The 22,430-nt window shown below is 43.4% G+C and overlaps 1 protein-coding gene across 3 annotated transcripts in view; it reads left to right on the top strand.

Annotated features, from left to right (window-relative positions):
* Positions 1–22,430, top strand: part of LOC121280151 (A disintegrin and metalloproteinase with thrombospondin motifs 9-like) — a 325,713-nt gene that overhangs the window by 237,057 nt on the left and 66,226 nt on the right. For all 3 annotated transcript variants that reach the window (XR_005943545.1, XM_041191847.1, XM_041191846.1), the window contains exon 29: positions 1,097–1,264. Coding sequence is in view for 2 of the 3 variants with exons in the window: in XM_041191847.1 (XP_041047781.1) it covers positions 1,097–1,264 (168 nt within the window). In the remaining variant the exon portion in view is untranslated. The remainder of the gene's footprint in view (positions 1–1,096; positions 1,265–22,430) is intronic.

Raw genomic sequence — 22,430 nt, 5'->3', positions numbered from 1 at the left:
GTTAAATTTCAAAGAGACATAACAAGAAGTTTTACGGCTTGTAAAGATTATAAATAAATAAAGCAAAGTTATTAAGTTTATTTTTCCCATTAGTAGTGGCTATAATGACAACATGAAAGATTTTTAGATTCTGGGAAAGGTAACTTTCAAAAGAAGATTAAAAACGGTGCGTTTAAAAGATAAAAGGGGAGAAACGCATTTAAGGAAAGATTGAAAGCTGCATGAGGTGAGTGGTCATGTGAGATCTTGAAGGATAGGCTGTGCAAAGACAGGTCTGTGAACAAGCAGCCTCTAGCCACTGTTTGCTTGTTCTAGAAAGGAAGGTTTTGTTACAAGCCTTAGATTTCCATTAACAAGTGAGAGGGAGAGAGAAGCGTGTTCCCTTGTAGCAACATGAGTACCTTGTGCTAATATTACTGGATGTTTCATAGATTAAGAATCTATTGGGACTGTTCCCTGAGAAAGGGTGTTTATTTGTGCATCTAGCTAAGTAGAATTATTTTGAGAAATTTATAAGACTAAATTTAACAGTGTAACTGTAATCTTGTGTGTTTATGTTTGCTTCTCTTTTGTTAATAAGTGTTTTAATTTAATGTTTAAAATCTCCAAAGGTGGTAGTGGTGGAATCTTTACTTCTGACTTCAGTGCACATACCGTATCATGATAAAATACAAATTGCAAACCGTTGTGATAGCCTGACCAAGTTTCCCTTTGGGATTTAGTCAGCTCGGCAAGTACCACCTGTCATATCATAACAGGGATGGAGAGAAATAAAGTGGAAGAGCATGTGTACCTTTCATGACCTCAAAGCTGGGTCTATATCTAGGTATACCAGATTGCCGGGATGCATTGAATATTTAAATATTGAACAGATTAGAGATAGTTCTAAAGACATGTACGTAACTGGTTTTCTTCCATTAATGTGAATGGAGGAAAATCAAATGTGCTCTTTATAGTTGTACCTCTGACCCACCCGATATTCACCACCTAGGTGATCTATGGTGCCGAAGAGCAGACGCAGGAAAATCTCCTTTAAAACTATAAAGATAAGTAAAGAAGAGCAAAAAAATAACTTCTATAATTACTTTACTTTCAGTGCTCCATTTCCTGTGGGAAAGGAAGTAAGTATCGCACTGTTTACTGCATGACTAAAGATGGAAAGGAAGTAGAGGAAGAGAACTGTAAACATCTGGAAAGACCTAAAACACACAAACGATGCCGAGGAGGTAGATGTCCTAAATGGAAAACAGGAGACTGGGCACAGGTGAAGTATAAAACTTCCTGCAAATTGCGGAATTTATTTGTTTTAGCAGTTGGTTTCCTTTCCTTTCTTCTCAAAAAGAAAGAGATATAATAAAATTATAGACTAAGCTGCAGTCTGTCTTTTTGAGAAAATAAGATGTTTTCCTCATCTTCTCCCCACTATTCTAATGCTAGACAGGACTTATGCACATTCCTATCTGTCTCCAGAATCATAGCTGCAATGGAATCAGACATCAGAATTTTTGGCTGCCATTTGAAGGTTAGAGGTCCTGACTGGATTTTAAAATTGGGGTTTGGGGAAACGCAATTAAAAATTGGCAGCACAGTCCTTACCTAAAATTCTTCAATTTTCTCCCAGGCCATACAGACTCTCTTGCTGCTTGAGGTAGAATTATGGTGGGGTCAAATGTCTATGCAAAGTGATCACACTGTAATGACGCCCTCCTGGCAGTGATGGTGCTGTAGTGCCTTAGTCTTATTTCCAATTCCTCAGCCTGTACTGCTGAAACTCATATGCTACAACCAACTCTGTTTCTTCTTAAATTCACATAGGTTATGGTGTTTAACTATAAATCTTAACATAAAATCAAAGTAATATATAGAAATAGGGACAAAATGTATAACTTTACAATATGTACTGAATTCCATTTGTGCACCCTGATCTAATTATGGTCTGTCCTCTAACCCCATTTCACCTGAAGATGAAACTTTGGGTTAAAATTTAATATGCTTAGCGCATGTGAATTTGGGAAAATGTGTGGGGTTAAAATGGGCAAAGTTAACAGTATACAGAGAAGATGGCTTGAACCTGTCAACTTCCACATTTAACTCCAGTGCATTAGGCTGCATGTGAGTAACTCCCTTGAGACAGATGGGTTATCAATTGCAATATGTTAATCAGTCAAACTCAGCAATATTAATACAGATTTTGCCACTTGACTGGATCCATGGGTTTTCTGGGCTTCCTGAAACTCACTGATGAAAGTAAGATGACAACACAGCGGTTGAAGACATGATAGGAAAATATGCCAATAAGTACTGACACCTCACACGTACCTTCTTGCCTGCTTGTGTGAAAGGCTTTGTTTGCAGTACTTTTGCTGTGAGGTACCTTTGACAACTTTGGATATTTCTACATCAATCTGCACTTTGGGGCTCTGATCTAACAAATTAGTATGGCTGCCACTTGTCCTCTTTTTATAATGATATAAAGGTACCAATCACTTATAAAGGATTAGGTAAACACAGTATGGGTTCATCTGTTAAGACTAGGAACATGAGAACAGATATTCATGGATATAAAGCTTGAAGACACCAGCAGCAGAGCTGTCTCTGTGTGTGTCCTACTTAAAAGCAAAAGTAAAACTAAAACTGGCTCACATGACATACTTCTTTCTAGTGATGTCATGCTGCAATCCCTTAAAGGCATATTACAATATCCCCCTTTTAAAGAAACTCTCCCTCCCTTCGAAAGAAGTATATCTGCTAGTACACCTAGATTTTGTAATGAACCTTGTCTGGAGGTTTCTTTAATTGCCCACAGTGATCTGTGAGATTGTCATTCTAGGATGTTGATCCTGGTTGCATTTGAGATCTTGTCCTCGATGCAATAGGATTGTACCATTATTGAGGAGTTGGAATGGATCTGATTTGTCCTTGGTTACACCTCACCATTGCTCCTTTGTGTGTAATGATTTCATAGGACTTTGGTTCCAAACAAATCCTTGTCACCTTGGTTGGTTGCCACATACCTTCTGCAGGTTCCTGGATGTGAATTTGTTGTCCCAACTGTAAACTTGGCAATTCAGTACCTGCCCTTTTATTGCACATGTTGGTCACCTTCTCTTACAGTTTTAAGAGCTGCTTTCTAGTTTCTGAGAGAGTAAAATGAGTAAGAGTAATAAATTGGTATGCAGTGGTCTGTCAAACATGAGCTCTGCCAGTAATGGAATAGTTGCACTTGAAAGTGTTGTTCTCAGATATAACATTGCAATGTGTAGATTTTGCTTGGTCTGTCTACATTTGAGAATTAGGGATTTCACATTTGTTCAGCTAGCCTGTTAGATCTAGGGTAGTGAGGACAAGCAGTAGTGTGATCAATATTCCACTTCTCACACATATTCTGAAATGGCTTACCAATAAATTGAGGACTGTTTTCCACCATGATCTCTCTAGGCCTGCCAAATAAACTGAAAATAACTAGAGTGTATACAACAGTTGTGCTTGACAAATTGTGCAATTGTCAAATAATGGAGTACTTGGTAAAGTAGTCAATGATGACAATGAAGTCAGTGCCATGGACATGAAATAGACCAAATGTGATTTTGGACCAAGGATGGGTAGGAACTTCATGTGGAATCAATAGTTCTTTGTGCTGATTTGGCATATGCTCTTAAGATCATGGATCATGACCTCAATGCCTAGTTCATCCCAGAAGGCCAAAATAGTCTCTCATTTTCGTGGACATGCTGAATTGAATCAGGCCATCCTTCAATGATGATTTTCCACAGTTTTATAGTGTAGAATCTTTCGCCATTTCCTCGCTGTTGGCATTTGCATTGTGCAAAATGTACCACATCAGTTGATGGGCTTGCATTCTCCTACAAGTTGCAACTCCCTTGAAACTGGCAATTTTGTCAAAACGTTCTGGATATTTCAAGGTTAAGCCATGAACAGAGGTGATAGGAGTAGTTTCTGAGGTTGATCTGCCATGTGAGGTCTGACTGATTCCATGGATTGTCACTAATGTGAGATCACTGCATGCTGGAAGACCTACAATCACTGGGCCTTTAGTTTCCACAATGAAGAACATCTGTGACATCCAGGAGGGTTGATTGTATTCACTCTCCAGGACTATGGATCCTGTGCATGGAATAAGTGAACCATTGTACGCTGAAAATTTCACAACAGTAGATTTTGCCAAGGCCATCCATGCCTGTGGACACATGTTTTTCAAAATTCGCAGGGGTAGTATGTCGGCATTTGCTTCTGTGTCAATCTTAGCCAATAACGAGTATTTCCCAACTTTCTCAGGGCAGATAATTCAAATCTTGGCAAACACTTTAGATGGTGTGATGGTATCTATGTTTTCCACAAGATTGACAGTGTGAAACCTATGATCACCACTCTTCGACTCGTCGCGCACATCATCATCATTTTCTGGTTTGTCAGTTACGTTGTGTATATGTTTCTGATGGAATACCAGATGGTCATTCTTACCACTTGAAGGTACCTATTGTGTCTGTTTGGATCAGTGTATGGTTCCCTGTAGCTGTATCAGCCTTTGCTCTAGTGCACTGCCACTGCCAATGGCCCTTTCTGCCACATACCTTGCAGAATTTCTGGAAAACTGGGCATTTCTTTGATGCATGCAGAAGGCCACACCTTCTATATGTCTTGCTAGATTTAGGCGTTCTAGTGAGTGCATCAACAGTTGAAGCTGTACTTAGGACCTGTAAGCTTCATGGATATGGGAGGATCGTTTCGTAATTACGTCCATCCTCAAGTAGCCATTTGATACTATATGTCTTGGGCTTGTCTAGCAGATTTTGCTGGAATGCTTCCATGAGAGTGGATGCAATCACCAACTTAATAATTATGTCTGCTAGCTCTGCATTGGAAATATCTCAGTATGTGCCCTTTTTTCTACATCTGCTGATGAAGTGGTCTATGGGTTCCATAGGCTGGTGTCAAAATAACATGAACTTAAGTCAATAAATATGGAATTTTAACCTGATTCTGAGCCAGTCTTCCAATGTAGTCCATATCTTTTGGGAATCCATTAGCTCTCTTGCCATTAATCATGATGTGTTCAGCCTCTGTAGACCTTCATTCCCAATTGCTGGGGGACTTTTTATGGCTTGCTTGTCTGGTACAGATACGACCTGAATCAAGAAACCAAAGCTTTGTACACTGCTTAATTATTTTGAATTCGGATAGTAGGTCAGCTGCATCCCAATTCAAACTGGGAAACTTGTGGACGTTCTGACAATATCCCTTTGACCTTCCTTCTCCTATAGTACCTGGGATGAGTATTGCTGTAGCTGCTTTCGCACACTTTTCTGAAACTCTACTCATTATAATCACAACCCTCTCTGGCCCGATTTTTATGACTTTTTTTTGTTTGACTAACCTCACTAGCTATCGATCCGGCCCAAGGTTACTTGCCTTTCTTGACTGAGCTAACCCGGTGCTGATCCACTTGACATGCTGTCCTATTCACCATGAGGGATCCTTCTGCTTACCAGCTCTTTATTTGAGCACTATCCCAGCACTGTGTCTTCAAAGCTTTTCTGTGCAGTCATCATACTGCAAGTTCAACACACTCTGACATTGCGACTTCTTTGCAGTCTGGCCAAAATATCAAGGGTCATTTCATTCCATGTAGCATGATATAAGTCTCTTCACCATGTCAGTTAGAAGGAACCACTGCTGCACACCATGTTGTATTTTTATAATGATATAAATGCACCAATCACTCATAGGGGATTGGGTAAACAGTTGTGGGTTCATTTCTTAAAACTAGGCACATGAGAACAGATATACATGAACAGGAAGCTTGAACTCACCAGCAGCAGAACTGTCTGTGTGCGCACTCTACTTAAAAGCATAAGTGAAACTAAAACTGGATCGTTTGACATATTTCCTTTTTGTAATGTCATGCTGCAATACCTTAAAGACATTTTACAATACCATTTACCTGAGGTCCAAAAGGAGACAGCATATGGGCCAAGATGAGCAGTATCAGCAGGAGTAGCAGCTGCCTTCTCCACACAAACCTGTAGCTCCACAGGAGAGAGGGAATCAGCCGAGAGGTGCAGCTCACGGGACCCACAGGCAGAGGATGAGCTTCTTTGACATATCAAAACACAAATGTCTCAGAAGAGTCGGGGCCTCAGGGCGGATAGTGTCAGACATTTGCAGCTTGCTAAAATAAGACTTGCTGCCAAGTGGACCTGGTGGCCAAACTTTACCTCCGGCTGTCAAAGTCGCCAACAGCCTTCAAATTCTTTGCCTCTAGATCCTTTCAGAGCTCTGGCAGAGACAGTTGCAGGATTTTGCAATCAGTAATTTACAAATGCGTAAGATAGGTAACTGATGGTTCGTTTTCTAGGACAGGCAATTATGTCAACTTTGAAATGACGTCAGCCAGAATGAGCCGGCACTGGGGTTTGCAACTATGGCTGGATTACCAGTGGTGCAGAGTGTCATTGGCTGCTTGCATGTAGCAGTTAAGGCACCCCAGATCACCCAAAAGCGTTCTTCAGCCGCAAGGCCTTCCACTTTATCAACGTGCAGCTGGTGTGCAACCACAAAAAGACCCCAATGCAGTTGTGCTCAAGATTCTTGGGTAGCTGCCATGATGTTTTTGTCCTGCAGCAATCCACCCTCCCCAATCTCTTCACACCTCAAAGCGGACTTGCTGGCTGGCTGCTTGGAGTTCAGGGATACCCATTCAAAACATGACCGAAGGCATCCATGAGGGATCCAACCAGTGAGGCCCAGGAGTGATACAGAGAAAGCCATATGACAAACAGATGTACAATCCAGCAAGCCATCTGCATGCTGAAGATGCACTTAAGGTGCCTGGACAATTCTGGAGGCACCCTTCAATATGTACCATTCAGGGTCTCTAGAATGGTGGCGGTGTGCTGCACTCTGCCTAACATTCCTCAACAATAAGGTTTGGACCTGCAGGCAGAACAAGACACAGAGCCTTGAGCCTCTTCAGACAATTCTGAGGAGGAAGAGGCAGAACATGATACAGCATGTCTTTCCATTCATCACAAGTGAAATTGTCACTTGCCAGCCAGGAAACAAAAAAATGAAAGATGGGAAAGTGGTGGAACGAGATGATATTTATAAGGCTCAAAAATAAAACAGAAACATACCAATCTAACATATACTTTTTCCTCTTCCCCTATGCAACCCCTGTGGCTTCAGCAGGGATAGAAGCAGGCTGCTCAGACCCCTGCTCTGACTGTTGAGATGCTCTTGGCCAACATACTCTGGGGTTGGAACCCTTGAGCGTCCCATCAAAGAGTCTCCACTTGTGTCTGTGCAAGGGAAGACTCAGCCATTGGGACATGAGCCAGCTTGTGAGGTACTGACTGACAGAGGGTGCATGGGGCAATGGGTGAGAAGAGGAAGCACTTTGAGCCAAAACACCACTTCCATGTCTCCTTTCACCATCATCCCTCTGATGGCCCATCTGCACTTCCCTGTTCGCGGTGAGCTGGAGAACACTTTGCTTCAGATCAGTGGGGCAAATGAACGGCCAAAGCTAGGGTAGCATTTAAGGTGGCAGTCATAGTGTGCACAGGTAACGGCCAACATGCATTCATTAGATTGCCACTTTTGATGTTCTGTGCAGCTTGCCACTCTTTTCATGGATGAAGACACCAAAGCAAAGGCCTGTGCCATCATGCTATCGCATGCTTGAGATAAACTTCTCCAATCTCTCTATAAGCATGAAAGGGCTACTGGAATGTCTGCTGGTACACTCACATTTTTAGATACTTGTCCAGAGTATTCTGTTCATTGATGGCCCCAAGATATATTATCTGTGTCCAGCTAAGCAGAGCTTGGAGTGTCCTGCAACTGCCAACGCAGGCTCTAACACTGACTCTCTGCTGCTGCCCCTCCTCCACCATCTCCTCTTGCTCACTTGTGATTTGTAAATCACCAGGTGAAAATCCAACTATCTTCCTTGCTGGCTGCACCAAAATGTGAATATTTGAACTGGTGCATGGTCTGCATGACTCCTGTAAGATGCACTCTTGGAATGAGTGACCTTCTCTGAGGATTCATCCTCATCCTCTTCCAGGACACTTGAAAGCTCTGTGGAAGATTAAAGACATGAATTCAAACTGTCATGGTAAGAATGTTTTAACTGATAATCAAGCACATGACCATATTCCACTCATTGCTGACATCAAGACAACTTGAGTCAGCGTTGATGCCATGTCACTGTCTGATATTTAATTCTGTCACCAGTTGGCTGGGCAGCTCCCATCTCCCCATCACTGACATCCAAGCATGCCAAGGCTCCAGTGATGTCTAGTGTCTCCTCCTCTGCAGCTGTCAGTTGACAAGTGGCTGGGGGGCCACCTCTGGTTCTCTTCCTCTCCCTGGTGCTGAATAGATAGAGAGCATCTATTGAGAGTGACTATGAAGGATAGACATGACATTACATAAACATGAGGGTGTGTGCCATCCCCGTCTGGTGGATGGACAGATAGAGAAATGAAGAAGTGCACAAACAGAGGAATGAATGGATCTGCAAGATAAGTTAGCATGAGGAGTTCTTTGCTGAAGTAGGCTTGAGAAGAGAGTGTGAGGGGGTTGTGATGATACACATCAGGATGTAGCTGAATGTACCGCTATGCTCACCTGTCCTGCTCTGCATAGGCCATTGAACCACTTTCAGCAAAATTCCATGCGCGTAGCACCAAGCTGCTGCTGCTGATCTCATGGACAACTTCCATCTACGGTTTCTTTGTTTCACTACCAGACTTCTCCCTCGTAATCCCCACTCCCCAGCTCTCAGAATTTTGGGAACTTAAAATCCAGCCGTTTTCATGGACCATGTGCGATGCTACGTGAAATCAACTGGTATTTTGTTAAAAAGACAGAGGTTTCAAATTTCCTCTCCATTTCCACAGCCTGCTGCATGAGTCCAGGAAATAGCTAAGTAGCACAAAACACTGGGCCCTGACCTTGCTGGGAAATCCTGGCAGCCCTTGTAAATGACAAAACTGTGACAAAGCCTCTTCCCACCCATCAACACCTGCCAAGTTAGAGGGGAAAAGGTCTTCTTTTGCTGTTAGTACTCACCATTCAGCCCATAAAAGACTCAGCATAATATTGGGATTGGTGAGGGCACTATATCACCTGAGATTACTTATACCTACCCTCCAGAAGGCCAAAGTGTACTCCATTATGCCAACTAAGCAAAAGAAGCATCCTGGATCCCAAAGCTTGAGTAAACATAAAAATAAAACAATTTTGGAACAGTTACTTTACACAGAGGGTCAAAGACTGCAAGGGGTCTCCAGGGTTAAGGCTGGGTGCGCACATGAGACAGGTGAGTGTCCAACATGTATTCATAGTGGCACACATATCCCCCTGGCCTCATTGCACATTGTCCACAAATTTTATCAGGCCCAATACTGCAGGCACATACTCAGTTAACTATCTGGATCACAGCCCATTGATTTTTTTGAGGACTGAAAGTAGAATTTTTTAATGCAAATCTCAATATAAACAGAGCAAACATTTTTCTTGGTCCCAGTGGATGTGCCATTACAGTGTGTAAAGCAGCTCAATTTTTTGAGATGGACTTCTGATAAGAACTGTGTTGCTGCTGTCCTTAGAGTTGTAATTATTTGGTTTGACTATATTTTCCCTAATAGTCCAATTAATTTCACAATACACTCACATTTCTCAAAAGTATTACATTTTAGAGGAACATTAACTTCATCAATAACCAATAGTTTTAATGTAAACTTTATATCATTTTCAGTTTGGTTCAATTACCAAAAGCACTTGTGGTTGGGATGTTATGACTATTTCCTTATCTTTTTCCTTATAGGATTTCATTAGAAGCAAGCAACAGGCAACTTCCTTTCCTAATCTCTCACGAACAGATAGTTACTCAACTCTAGATTTCTGGAAAGTGCAATGCACACAAATGACTTTCATAATTTCTCCTCCCTGCCTTCCCCTCATAGCTTCTTAGAAGCTTCACTAGTATTGAAAAATATAAAACTCAGTAAAATTCATTGACCATAGAAAACTGCCAATATTGTAAATATAATAACCATATATGTAAGTAACCTCTTACCATGAGAAAGAAACAATTGACCTTGGAGCCTCTGATCAAAGGAACATAAAATTATGGTTCTTGTTCCTGATCATTACAAGGTGACCTTTGCTGGGAGCACATTTGTTTGTATGTAAGGATGAGCTTAACTATGATGCCTCCCATGGTTATACAGCTGACCAATATTCACTGTCTGGGCTCATGCCTCAATTGTGAGTAATTGAACAAGGTAATAAAGTGCCACCAGTACCTTTGAAATCATACTCAGCAAGTCACTGCTGTTGGGAGAGCAGAAGCCAAGGGCAGAACATTGAGGGAAATTCTAATTAGATAATATTTATGTTTCTTGAAAACCTTTGGCCTTGCTTAGCATTTAGCTGTTCCTATAAACTGTACTGAAGCTTCCAATAACAATTTGTCTTGTGTAAATTTAGAACCTGGTACATTTCACATTTCAAATTTCAAATTCAACTATCATATATTTAAATATTAAAGTTTTATTTTGACAAGTATTGTACCAAATTTGGGGGAAAAAATTGTTACTTTTGAAACCATTATCATCAGCAGTATTCAGTTTAATCATGCTGTATTGTTAATATACAGTATTTAACTCCTTCTGGTAATGGTGCTTTCACAATAATAGTTAGGGAATTCCAGGATTCTGACGCATCAGTGGTAAAGGAACAGTGATATATGTAAGTTAAAATGATGTGTGACTTGAGGGGATCTTGGAGATGATGATATTCTCACAACATTGCTACTCTTGTTTTTCTTGGCTGTAGAGTTTCAGGAGTACATTGTTAACATAACCTTATGTGTTGCTGCAGTTCACTGTGTGTTGGTGGTAGGGTGTGTGAATACTGAGTCCATTGGCAGGAGGAAAAAATCAAGTGAAATGCACTGTCCTAGATAGTGTTGACATCTCGAATGCTGTTGTGACTTAATATCCAGACTGGTGGTGGGTATTCTATCACAACTACTGACTTTAGCCTCCAGATAGTGATGGATCTTTGAGGGGTCAGGAGATGAGCTATTCATCACAGAGTACCCAGCAGCTGTCCTGTTCTTGAACTTATGATTTGGCATGGCTGATTATTTGCAGCTTCTGGGTCAATGGTTACCCACAGGATTTTGATTGTGAGGGTCTTGGTTATTGTAGTTCCATTGAATATCAATGGACGCTGGCTGAGCCCTCTCTTGTTCAAGGTGGTCAGCATCTGGAAATTGTGTGAAGTGAAGTTTACCTTCTGTTTGCCAACCCAAGTCTGGATGTTACCTGCTGTGGTCTATTATTAGAAGAGCTGTAAATGGAACTGGTCACTGGAAAGGTCAACAAGCAGCCTACTCCATGCCTTATAACCGATGATAGGACATTGATGAAGCAGCTGAAGATGGTTGGGCCTAGCATGCTTGCGTGAGGAGATGCTACAATGATGTTCTGTACCATGATGATTGTCACCATTTTCTTAGTTTCAAACACTGGAATGGTTTACCCTTGGCCCCATCCTATTGACTTCAGTTTTGCTAGGGCTCCTTGGTGCCATACTCAGTCAAATGCTGCTTTGATATCTAGGGCAGTCACTTTTGCCTCACCAAAAGATCAATAACCAGAAGGCACAAACTTAAATTGTTTGGCAAGAGAACTAAAGGTGACATGAGGAAAAATTATTCATCGACAAGTGGTTAGGATTTGGCATGCACTGCCTAATAGGGTGGTTAAAAACAGATTCAATAGTAACTTTCAAAATTGGATAAATACTTGAAGGAGAAAACATTGCAGAGATCTGTGGAAAGAGCTGGGGAATGGGACTAACTGGATTGCTCTTTGAAAAAGCTGACACAGACTTAATAGGCTGAATGGCCTCCTCCTTCGCAGTATTATTCTATTCAATGACATTCAGCTCCTGCATCCATATCTGGATCAAGGTTGTGATGAAGTCTGAAGTGATGAACTGACTGTGAATACACTCCTAAAGTTATTATGATTCTCTTCTATATTGCATATCTTTATAAATGTATATAAATATTTATTTTAGCATTTTTTTCTAAAGCAAATATGATTAGGACTCAGAGTAACTGAAATATTGATGACACAGATTTTTGTTTAAACACGTACTACGATGCACAAAATGTTGTTCAAGTTTACTCTTTCTTGTAAGTGTATCTGTACCATTCATCAGCTATTTCAGATCTACGTGTAAGTAGGACCATCAGAGATTAGGATTTAAGTACACAGTCAACACTAGATAGTCGCGTGCTGTCAGGACTACAAGTGCAGGATAATATCTGAACAGCCAATGAGGAATAAAAGAATGTGGAATTGGGTTGGTATCACTTGGTATGTCTAATTATTTATAAGAGTATGACAAGGGTGCATTAGATTATTCAGCCAGATAAGCTTGGTCCATCATTTGTAAATATGTTTCTCTTAATTTATATTTCTGCGACTGACTCTCATCTCATGGTTCAGTTTTAAGAATCTCTATGCATTCACACCAGTTGTCTTAAGGAGTTCAGGAAGTTGCACATTATCATTTCTGGTCTTTAACTGTAGTTCTCACCGGAAAAATAATTGAAAGGTCTTCTTAATTGAACCCTTTAATAACCCGGCTGTAAAAAAAACAAAACTTTTTGCATATTATTTTGGGGATTATTTAATGTCTTTCTGATCACAGCCCACATCAAGTTAATCTTGTTTCAGACTAGATGTTTTCTGCAGACCATAGAAAATGTATATTACATTCTGATATGCCAATGTTATTAATATGTGTTTTCAATTGCTTCCATAGGAGAAAGGGTAGGTAAATATACTAAGGATTGCTAATTGTAGGAATTGCCTTTCTTAACTAACCAGTGCCCCAGATGGCTGATTGGAGTTGTATTACTTTCAAGTTGTTGAAAGTGTTTTGAACAGATATATAGGCTGAGCCATTTTATTAAATTCTGACTTTCAACGTGATTGACACCTGTGAATCATTTAAAATTATCATAGAAACATAGAAAATAGGAGCAGGAGTAGGCCATTTGGCCCTTTGAGCCTGTCCACCATTCATTATGATCATGGCTGATCCTCCAACTCAGTAGCCTGCTCCCACTTTCTTCCCAAATCCTTTGATCCCTTTTGCCCCAAGAGCTATATCTAACTCCTCCTTGAAAACATACATTGTTTTGGCCTCAACCACTTTCTGTAGTAGTGAATTCCACAGGCTCACCACTCTCTGTGTGAAGAAATTTCTCCTCATCACAGTCCTAAATGGTCTACCGCGTATCCTCAGACGTTGACCCCTGGTTCTGGACTCTCTCACCATCGGGAACATCAGGAGCAGGGATGTCTTGCTGCAATTATACAGGTCCTTGCTGAGACCATACCTGGAATATTGTGTGCTGTTTTGGTCTCCTTACATAAGGAAGGATGCTCTTGCTATAGAGGGAGTGTAGTGAAGGTTTACCAGACTGATTCCTGGGATGGCGGGACTGACACCTTGTGGAAGGCTTTTCCCTGTACAATAGTGGTCCCGTAGCTGTGACCATTTCTCAGCTCAAATCTTTTAGAATTGCTGAGAGGGCACCTCAAGGAGGAGGCACCCTGTCTCTCTCCCTTACCTGTAATGATAGGCTGCAACTCCTTCAGTGCTGGAGGGCCTCCTATTGGTTCTTTTGCTTCGAGAGCCCACTGACTGTGCTTGATTGGATAGCGAGCATACCCTTGGTCCACTAATTGGTTAATTAAGGCAAAATCAATTTTTGGTTGCTGCTCCTGACACAGTGCAGGGTGAAGACTTGCATTTGACCCTGCATCAGGGTCCTGACCCAAAATGAAAAATCCTGCCCCAAGTATAATATTCAGGCCAAACAAGGTTAGAGGGTAGGGGATAATTAAACACGATCATTAAAGGAGAAGGCAAGTGAGGATGGGAGGGAGGAAGAGATGGGGCGTTGGGAGATAGAAAGGCAAAGGAGGAGGTATGGAAGAGATGGGGAGTTGGGAGAGAAAAGATAGTAGGGAGGGAGGGCAAAAAGGGAAGAGAGAAAGGAGAGCTTGGAGGAGGAGGGGTAAAGGTAAAGTGAGGGAGGGGTACGGAGCAATGAGGAGGAACACAGGAAACAGTGGATGAAGGGAGTTAAGTCAGTTAAGTGACGTTTTGATTACTGTTGCTGAGTGGGTGGGAAGCAGGGTTATTTGGCTGGTCAGTAGCACCGGGTTGAAGAGATGAAGAGGTGAGTCATTTGAACTACAATCACCAGAATGATGGTCAGTATAGGAAGAATATGTTGTTTGGCTGAGGGAATTGGCAGGTACTGCCCGGTGGGGAAAATCACTATATTCCAGTTCACTGTCTGGGGGACCCTTAAAGGATGGTTTGTGTTGGCCCTTCTACATATCTACACTTATTGGTTGGTGGCTGGGGCGCACAAGTGTGGGCTGTACTTGCACAGTTAGGGTAATCAACGTAGAATCAGATTTTGCTTACAATATATTTATGTGTCAGTGGGAGGACCAGTCAATTTTGAGGATCGAACCTCAATACCAGATAGACCACAGGCACCTCGCTCCAGCTCATCAGGCATGAATATCGGGTAACCCAGAAGCAGATCTGGCCAGGTCAGAGTAGGCCTGCAGGTGCATGGAAGAGGGAAACCTGATGCAGGAGCAGCGCACATTATTTTTAGTACAACCCAGAGGAGAACACCTGTTCCTCCTGCCTCACAACGATATTTTTTAAAAGCTTCATTTTACGGTCCTCCTTCAACTGGACCAGCAGGTGAAACCAGGCAGAATGTGGATAGCATGTGCACTGCCTAGTTGTGCACCAAAATGGCAGTCAGAGTCCTATTTATGCGATAGGACATCAATTTGCATATTAGAAGGGACTTCCTGTTGAATCAAGCAAACACCATAGTCATCCAGCAGTAGGCTCTTTTGAAGATGTCATCGGCTAGATCAGGAGTGGGAATCTGGCAATGAGTTATTCTCCACTGTTCTATGAGAGTTACCATCCTCTTTCCATCTAGCGGTGCCAACAAAAGTCTTATCTTCTATTTCGACTCTAATTTTGTTGAGATTTCTTGGATGGCTCTCCTTCAAATTAGAATTTTATGAGCCCCTTAAAATACTTGTTCATTTCATTGTCAACTATTATTTTGTTCACAAAGTCAGATTGCCCCTACCCCTTTTCACATTACTTAGTTTCATACTTAGGAATGGCTATCCATATCTTGGGTAGTGAAGCCTAATGGAAATATTAGCATTTTGCTCCAGTCACCTTTGAACGTTTTGCATCATTTCAGTTTTGTTGTACTTCTAAAGTTCTTCATAGACAGAATGCTGTATTTGTAATTATTTTTAACTTTGCATCACACACTTGACATTGAACCAGGCAATTAATGTACTTCTGACTTTTGTATTTGCTGCTTGGTCCATATTTTACAGATAAACACAATATTGGGTTACCTGGCTGTCTGATTTCAATTCCCTTCTCAAGTGTTTGACAGCTCTCCAAGAAAGTCTGTTTAAGTTTAGAGAAGCACTTACGAACATACAAAATAGGAGCAGTAGACCATTTGGCACGTCAAGCCTGCTCCACCATTCAATAAGATCAAGGCTGATCTGTTTGTGTTTCAAATTCTCTGGGAGGGTGTCTTCAGAGCCTGTAAATAGGCATGAAGTTCCTCAGGCTCACCTTTTCAGGTGAATGTCCGTGAGCTCTTGGTCTCACAACTTCATAGCCATTTGTAACCATCTCTTCAGCCTCATCTATGAAGGATACGTATTTTTTTCTATTTTCCACTCTTCCATGTCCCTCTTGCTCAATGAATCACATGGTATCAATTCCTCACTATTTAATTCCTCACAGTGAAAATCACTAAGCTAGCCTGTGGGAGAGAAAAAGCAAGTGCCACAGTTTAGAGTGTGTTAGGACAGAGGAAAACAGGGCAATTTGAAGCAGCTGGAAATGAGAGTGGACTAATCTTTATTCTCCTCATCATTGTCATAAAGTACCAATAGAGTAAAAACTCCCCACATCCTTCTCATCATTGTCATCTTCTTCCGGCTGTGACTGCAGTTGCTATGGTGGATCTTCAAGAAAGGTGATGGAAGAATGGGTATGGATTACTCCTTTAGAATTAAAGCGATGTAGGTTGGGAATGGAAGGTTGTACGTACATGTGACGATTCAAAAGGTGTTAATCATCACCTGGTCATTGGCAAGATGCCATCAACCTTGTCATCTGTCAGGGAAATAGATAAACCAGTGTCTATTAGCTACTTGACTTAATCCTCAAAAGGGATGAGGGATTTCAAGATCAGGTGCCCTCTCTGGCAGCCTATCTTGGTGAGCATTGTGCACCAACATCACTTGCAAACAGTTAAGTAAATTAAGGTGTAAGCCTTGCAGTTGAAGAGTGTGTACCATGTGACATGGGAGAATTGAAGTAAGGGTTGAGAATGTTAAATCCATGCTCATGTCAAGTGTGGCTTGCCATTGGTAGTGCAGAATCAGTGTATTTCTCTTGTAGTGCTTGGCACAGTAGACCACAATCAATTTGAGAGAAAACGCATTTAAAAGGTAAGTCAAAAATATTATATAAGTGGAAGAGATTTCTTGGCACATATGGTTTCATAACTGCAGTTCAGCAATCTTACCATTCACCACTAATTCATTCCTTGAGATGTAACACATATTTCAGCACTTTTCTATTTGGCACTATTATTTGGTTTTGAATTATAGCTTTTGCCGTCAATCATATGCACCTACCTATAAAGCTTCATTCATTATTCACCAGGTGGACAAGTGGCATTGACCAGCTCTTTTCACTTGGATAGTGTTGCTCATGAATCAACCACTAATATCAGTGACAATTGCTATAGGTTTCCACCCAGACTGCTAAGGTTTGAGGAAAATGCAAGGTAAAAGGCAACCTACCAAAATAAATAAATCAGAAAAAATTGAAATTTTTCTTCACTGGTCAATGTAACATTTTATACATCTTTCCTCTTAGGCAGTCCCCCGGGATCAAGGAGTGCTTTCACTCCACTGTGATGGGTTCTGAGATGGTTGATAAGTCCCATGCACAATCTGCAGATGCCACGTGCAGGGGGAATGGTACTTGTTGGGTTGGGTATATGGATTATTTGGAAGTTTGTGTGCCATCTCCAATGCCTTGACTTCGCCTCTGCACACTCCAGAAGAAGAATTTTGATGTTCAGTACCTTACCGGATGAGCCTTCTCCATTTTGGTTGTTCACAAGCTACGGTCTCTCATGAGTCAGTGGGGATATTTGACTTCTTCAGGGATGCTTTGAGGACATCCTTGAAGTGCTTCTACTGTCCTCCTGGGAGTTTGCTGCCACAACCCGAGCCGAGGGAGTATGGGTCAACATATCAACTACATGTTCTGCCCAGCAGAGCTGGTTTTCAGTGATTTGCGTCTCAATGCTGGGCATGTTTGCTTGGGAGAGAATGCTGCTGTTGGAATGCCTTTCTTGCCATTGATTTGGGGGATCTTGCAAAGGCACCAGCATTTTGAAGTGCCAACTATAGGTTGTCCAAGTCACCGAAGCATACAGGAATCTGGGAATCACTGTGGCCTGGTAAACCATGACCTTAGTCTCGACTTTGAGACCTTGGTCCTCAAATAGTCTTTTCCCTGGTCAGCCGAAGACTGAGCTGGCATAATGGAGGCGATGATTAATTTTGTTGTTTATGTCTGCCTTCCTCGAGAGGAGGCTCCCACAATATGGAAAATGGTTCACGTTTTTCAGGATCTCACTGTTGATCTTAACAGGGGCTGGTGTTGTGCTGTGGGAGCTGATTGGGAGGGGACCTTAGTTTTCCACGTGTTAAGTGAAAGGCCCTTTTTCTCAAATGCTTTGCATAAGGAGTCAACAATGATCTGGAGCTCAGTTTCTGCGTGAGCTCCCACACAAATGTCATCTGCAAACTGAAGCTCTATGACTGAGGTTAAGAGTGGTTTTGGTTTAGGATTGGCATTGGTTGAACAGTTTCCTGTTTCTTCTGTAGATTATCTCCACATCTGTGGGTAATTTGCTGGAAGTGAGGAAATGGAGAAGTGAGTTGGTGCAATGAAACAGCCTTGCTTGACCCCAGCCTTCACTGAGATATGGTTTGTGGTGGCTCTGCTCTTAAGGATCACAGCTGGCACGTCATTGTGGAGTCGGCGGAGGATGCTGACAAATTTCTGTGGGAGCCAAATTTGAGGAGGATGCTCCATAAGCCTTCACAGGAGACAGTCAAAGGTTTTTGCAAGGTTGAAAAATGCGATGTATAGCAGCCTGTGCTGTTCCTTACACTTTTCTTGAATTTGCCGTGCAATAAAGATCATGCCTGTGGTGCCTCTTGATTGGTATAAACTGCACTGCAACTCTGGAAGGAGTTCCTCAGCCACTTGGAGGGGGCAGTTGAGGAGTATCCTTGTTATGATCTTCCCTGTGACAGACAGCAGGGAGACTCCTCTGTAGTTACTACAGTTGGGCTTGTCTCCATTCTTGAATATAGTCATGATCACAACGCACCTTGAGATTTCCTGCTATGTGCTTTGTTTCCCAGATGAAGAATATGAGTTTGAGCAGCCGTACCAGTACTGTATCTCCACTGTTTCAGAATTTCAGCAAGGATTCTATCTGGTCCAGAGGCCTTATTGTTTTCAACTGTCAAGTGGCTTAAATTTTTCAACCTCTCTTCAGATCAGGATGGTGCCAAGACTGAAGTGGGCTGATTAGTGAGGACATTCAAGTTGAAGACAGGGGGTGGAATTTTCCAGACACCCCCCCACCGGTGGTGGGTTTAATTGCAGGCGGGGGGGGGGGGTGGGGGCTGGGGGGGGGGGGGGGGGGGGTTGGTTGGGGGGGGGGGGTGGGGGGGAATAATGGGGTCGGAGCTGAAAAATCGGTTTCCTGCAGTTGTAAAATGACAGCAGGGCCACGAATGGCTAGTGTGAAACTGTTTTGCACCCTATTAATGGATGTAGATGAAGGCCTGACCAGTATTGCCGCCCGCCCAATCATCCGCGCCACCAGTGCATTTTCACACCAGTCCAGAACACGTCTGTATCAACGTAATGTGCAAACATTGGACTTAGCTGCAAGAAGGCCTCTTCTGATTGCAAAGATTTGAAGATGGAGGCCTCCAGTGACTGGACCCTGGAACACCTCATGCAGCAGTGGGTGGCTGGAGCATCAACCATCTGGATCTTCTCACTGAAGCTTCCAGGAGGTGGGTGTTCTCAGCGCAGCAACTTCCAAGAGCTGGATCTTCAACCAGCAGCTTCTTCCAGGAGGTAAATCTACAAGCAGCATCTTCCTGGGTTTGGATCTTCAAGCTGCAGCTTCTTCCAGGAGGTGGATATTCAAGCTGCAGGTGGACAGCTGCATGTGTTACAGTTGGGCAGCAATAGTCTATACTGGGACGGGGATTAGACAGGGAGAAGATGAGTGAAGAGGTAGGACTGGTGTGGAGGCCTAGAGGGGGGTGGGTAAGGGAAAGAGAGGGAATGGGCGAGCTGGTATGGAGCAGAAGGCTGAGAAGAGCCGTGCTAGAGTGCGGGTTGGGGGGAAGTGGGTGTGAAAGGACATGAGGGGTTGGGTGTGCAGACACAAAGGGGCATGGGGGGCGTGCATGTATGAAGGGGCATAGGGGGTGTGTGGGTATGAAGGGGCAAGGGGCTGTGCAGGTGTGAAGCGGCAAGGAGGGTATGCAGATGTGAAGGGCATGGAGGGTTTGCGGATGCAAAGTGGCATGGGAAGGTGTGAAGGATCATGGGGAGTGTGCAAGTATAAAGGGACATGAGGGAGTGTGCAAATGTGAAGGGGCGTGGGGGTGTGTGCATGTGTGAAGGGGCGTGGGGATGTGTACAAGTGTGAAGGGGCATGGGGGTGTGTGCAAATGTGAAGAGACATGGGGGAGTGTGCAAGTGTGAAAGGGCGTGGGGGTATGTGCAAGTGTGAAGGGGCAGGGGGTGTGTGCAATTGTGAAGGGACATGGGGGAGTGTGCAAGTGTGAAGGGACATGGTAGAGTGTGCAAGTGTGAAGGGACATCGGGGAGTGTGCAAGTGTGAAGGGGTTTGGGGGTGTGTGCAAGTATGAAGGGGCATGGGGGTGTGTGCAGGTGTGAAGGGGCAAGTGGGGGGGGGGGGCGAAGAGGGGAAGGGGTTCAGAGGGAGGGGTCTTTGCTGTCAATAGATATGTCCTGGGGGGATATACTCAGGGAATGGTGATAGGAAGTGATGGTGAGGGTTAAAGCGGGCAGTGGGAGGTTGAGGGTCCTGCGATGTCAGTTGAAGGGATGTTGAGGGTTGTTGGAGGGGAGATTGGATGAGAAGCAAATTCTAGGGATCAGCAGAATTGTGGGGTGTGGGTCTATTGTAATGGGGAGGGATCCTCAGGAAGGTAAGGGATTTCCACATTCACCTGCATGGGACGGAGGGTGATGGGGGACGGTTGAAATGGGGAGGTAAAAAGTGATCCCCGGGGTCTCAGTAGTTTTGAGGGAGGAAGGGGAAAGGTATTTGACTTGGCCTAGAAGGTGAAGGTGATGATGACCATTGCTGCAAGCAACAATGCAGAACCTCATGGTGAAACTCTCAAGATGCTGCATGAGAGTTGGGTCATCAGGGGTGGGCGGAGATGCAGGTCAGCTCAACTGGACAACTGAAGAGGAACCCCAACATGTAGTATTTACAATGCCAGGGCCCTAGGACAGACAAGAATGTAAAGGGTAAAGGCTCAGTATGCGCAGGAGAATTCTTGCATATGGCTCGCAAGGGTCTTGGCAAAGACCTTTGCCTCCCTGCACATGCCTAATTCTAGGACACATAGAACGAGCCTTGGATGTCTTTCAGAAGATGGTGTGTGTGTTGGGGGGGGGGCGGGGGGGGTGCGGAGTTGGCATGCACAGGCTTAAGGTATACATCCCAAATAAACCACATGTGAAATCAAAAGTTCTCAATTTTCCTTTCTCTAACACTGCTTCTAAGTGCTCCCCCGACATCCGCAGCATGAGTGGAGGCAGCCTGCTGACCAGATTACCCTGTTGTCCTCAAAGCCAATCAAGCACTTGAAGTCGGGCTGGCCCCTCCCGTCTTCTCCCTCTGTCCCCTATTGTGCCATAACTTTTCCTGCACAAACAGAGAAGAAGAGGTTGAGAGTTCTTGGGTTTCATGAATCTTTCTTGGCCAGCCAGCATGAATCGCGCTCTGAAATGCTCAGCGCTGCCTAGTCGGGGGAGCATGGAGGAGGGCAAGCGTGGAAGTCAGTGCATGCATACAGGTGTACTCACTGAAAGCTTCCTGAAGGCGCAGAGCTGCCTCAGCGAGCTGAAGATTTTTAACTTTACAAGTAAGGATTTTAAAATTAAGGAAAGTATGCCCCCTCATGTGAGCAGGGACATGTTAAAAATGAGTTTTAAAAGTTTTTTTAAAATCACTGGTCGAAACCTCATCCTGCTCGTGGATGAGGTTCCGCAAAAAGTGCAAAGGCCACTTGGCCTTTTCGCCCATCTGCCAACCATAAGGTTGGATGGCCAGCGAAAAATTCAATTCAATTAATTGATTCAGGGGCCTTAATAGGCCTCTTAATTGTCGGCGGGTGTGCTGCTGCCTCTCGCTTGTGCCCGCCAACTGAAATATCGCACACTATTTTTCTCCCACTTGGGTCATGTGCACGCCCGCCTGGCAAGGGAAAAATTCTGCCCTTAAAGTATTTTGGGTCAGTCTCTTGCCTTTCCCCCACCATTGCAATGAGTGAGAGACTTCTGTCTCCTACTTGAGCCTGTGTCAGGTTACAGGTTCGACTGTTTCAGCTTCAGTCTGCTACTGGGCACAGGATACATATGCATCTGCATATCATCCAGCACAGATCATGCTAATGTCTCACAGTAGAGCCCAATCTCCAAGACCATGTGGTAGTTCTGCCAAGACTGTGTGGTGGTTAGCGTGCAATGATCACGCCACATCAAAAAACTCTCACACAGGCACCTTCCACGCACTGGTCCAAATGAAGTTTCGGACCTGGAAAGTCAGGACCTTCATGGACAAGCCAACAGTGACAGACATAAGTACTGCACCACCATCATAGCTCGGGAACTCAGTGCCTGGACATCGACAATGCTGCCTTAAGTGGGACACTTCTTTCAGGAGAAGGAAAGAGACAGGCCTCTGGAAGGGCTTTCCAGAAGTGAATGACACCTCCATGAGGTGGACTTTGCCATCAAATATGAGCTTGTTGGTGCCTCAGCGACTCCCTCTCTTGGATAAACAAGCACCTCATGACTGAGCAGCTCACTCTAATGAGGAATAAGCATGCCACTGTCATCAGCGCATATGC

This window comes from Carcharodon carcharias, chromosome 7, assembly GCF_017639515.1.
Source record: "Carcharodon carcharias isolate sCarCar2 chromosome 7, sCarCar2.pri, whole genome shotgun sequence".
Classification (NCBI taxonomy): Eukaryota; Metazoa; Chordata; class Chondrichthyes; order Lamniformes; family Lamnidae; genus Carcharodon; species Carcharodon carcharias.
The sequence above is the reverse complement of the archived record's forward strand: the minus strand, read 5'-3'. Positions and strand labels throughout refer to the sequence as shown.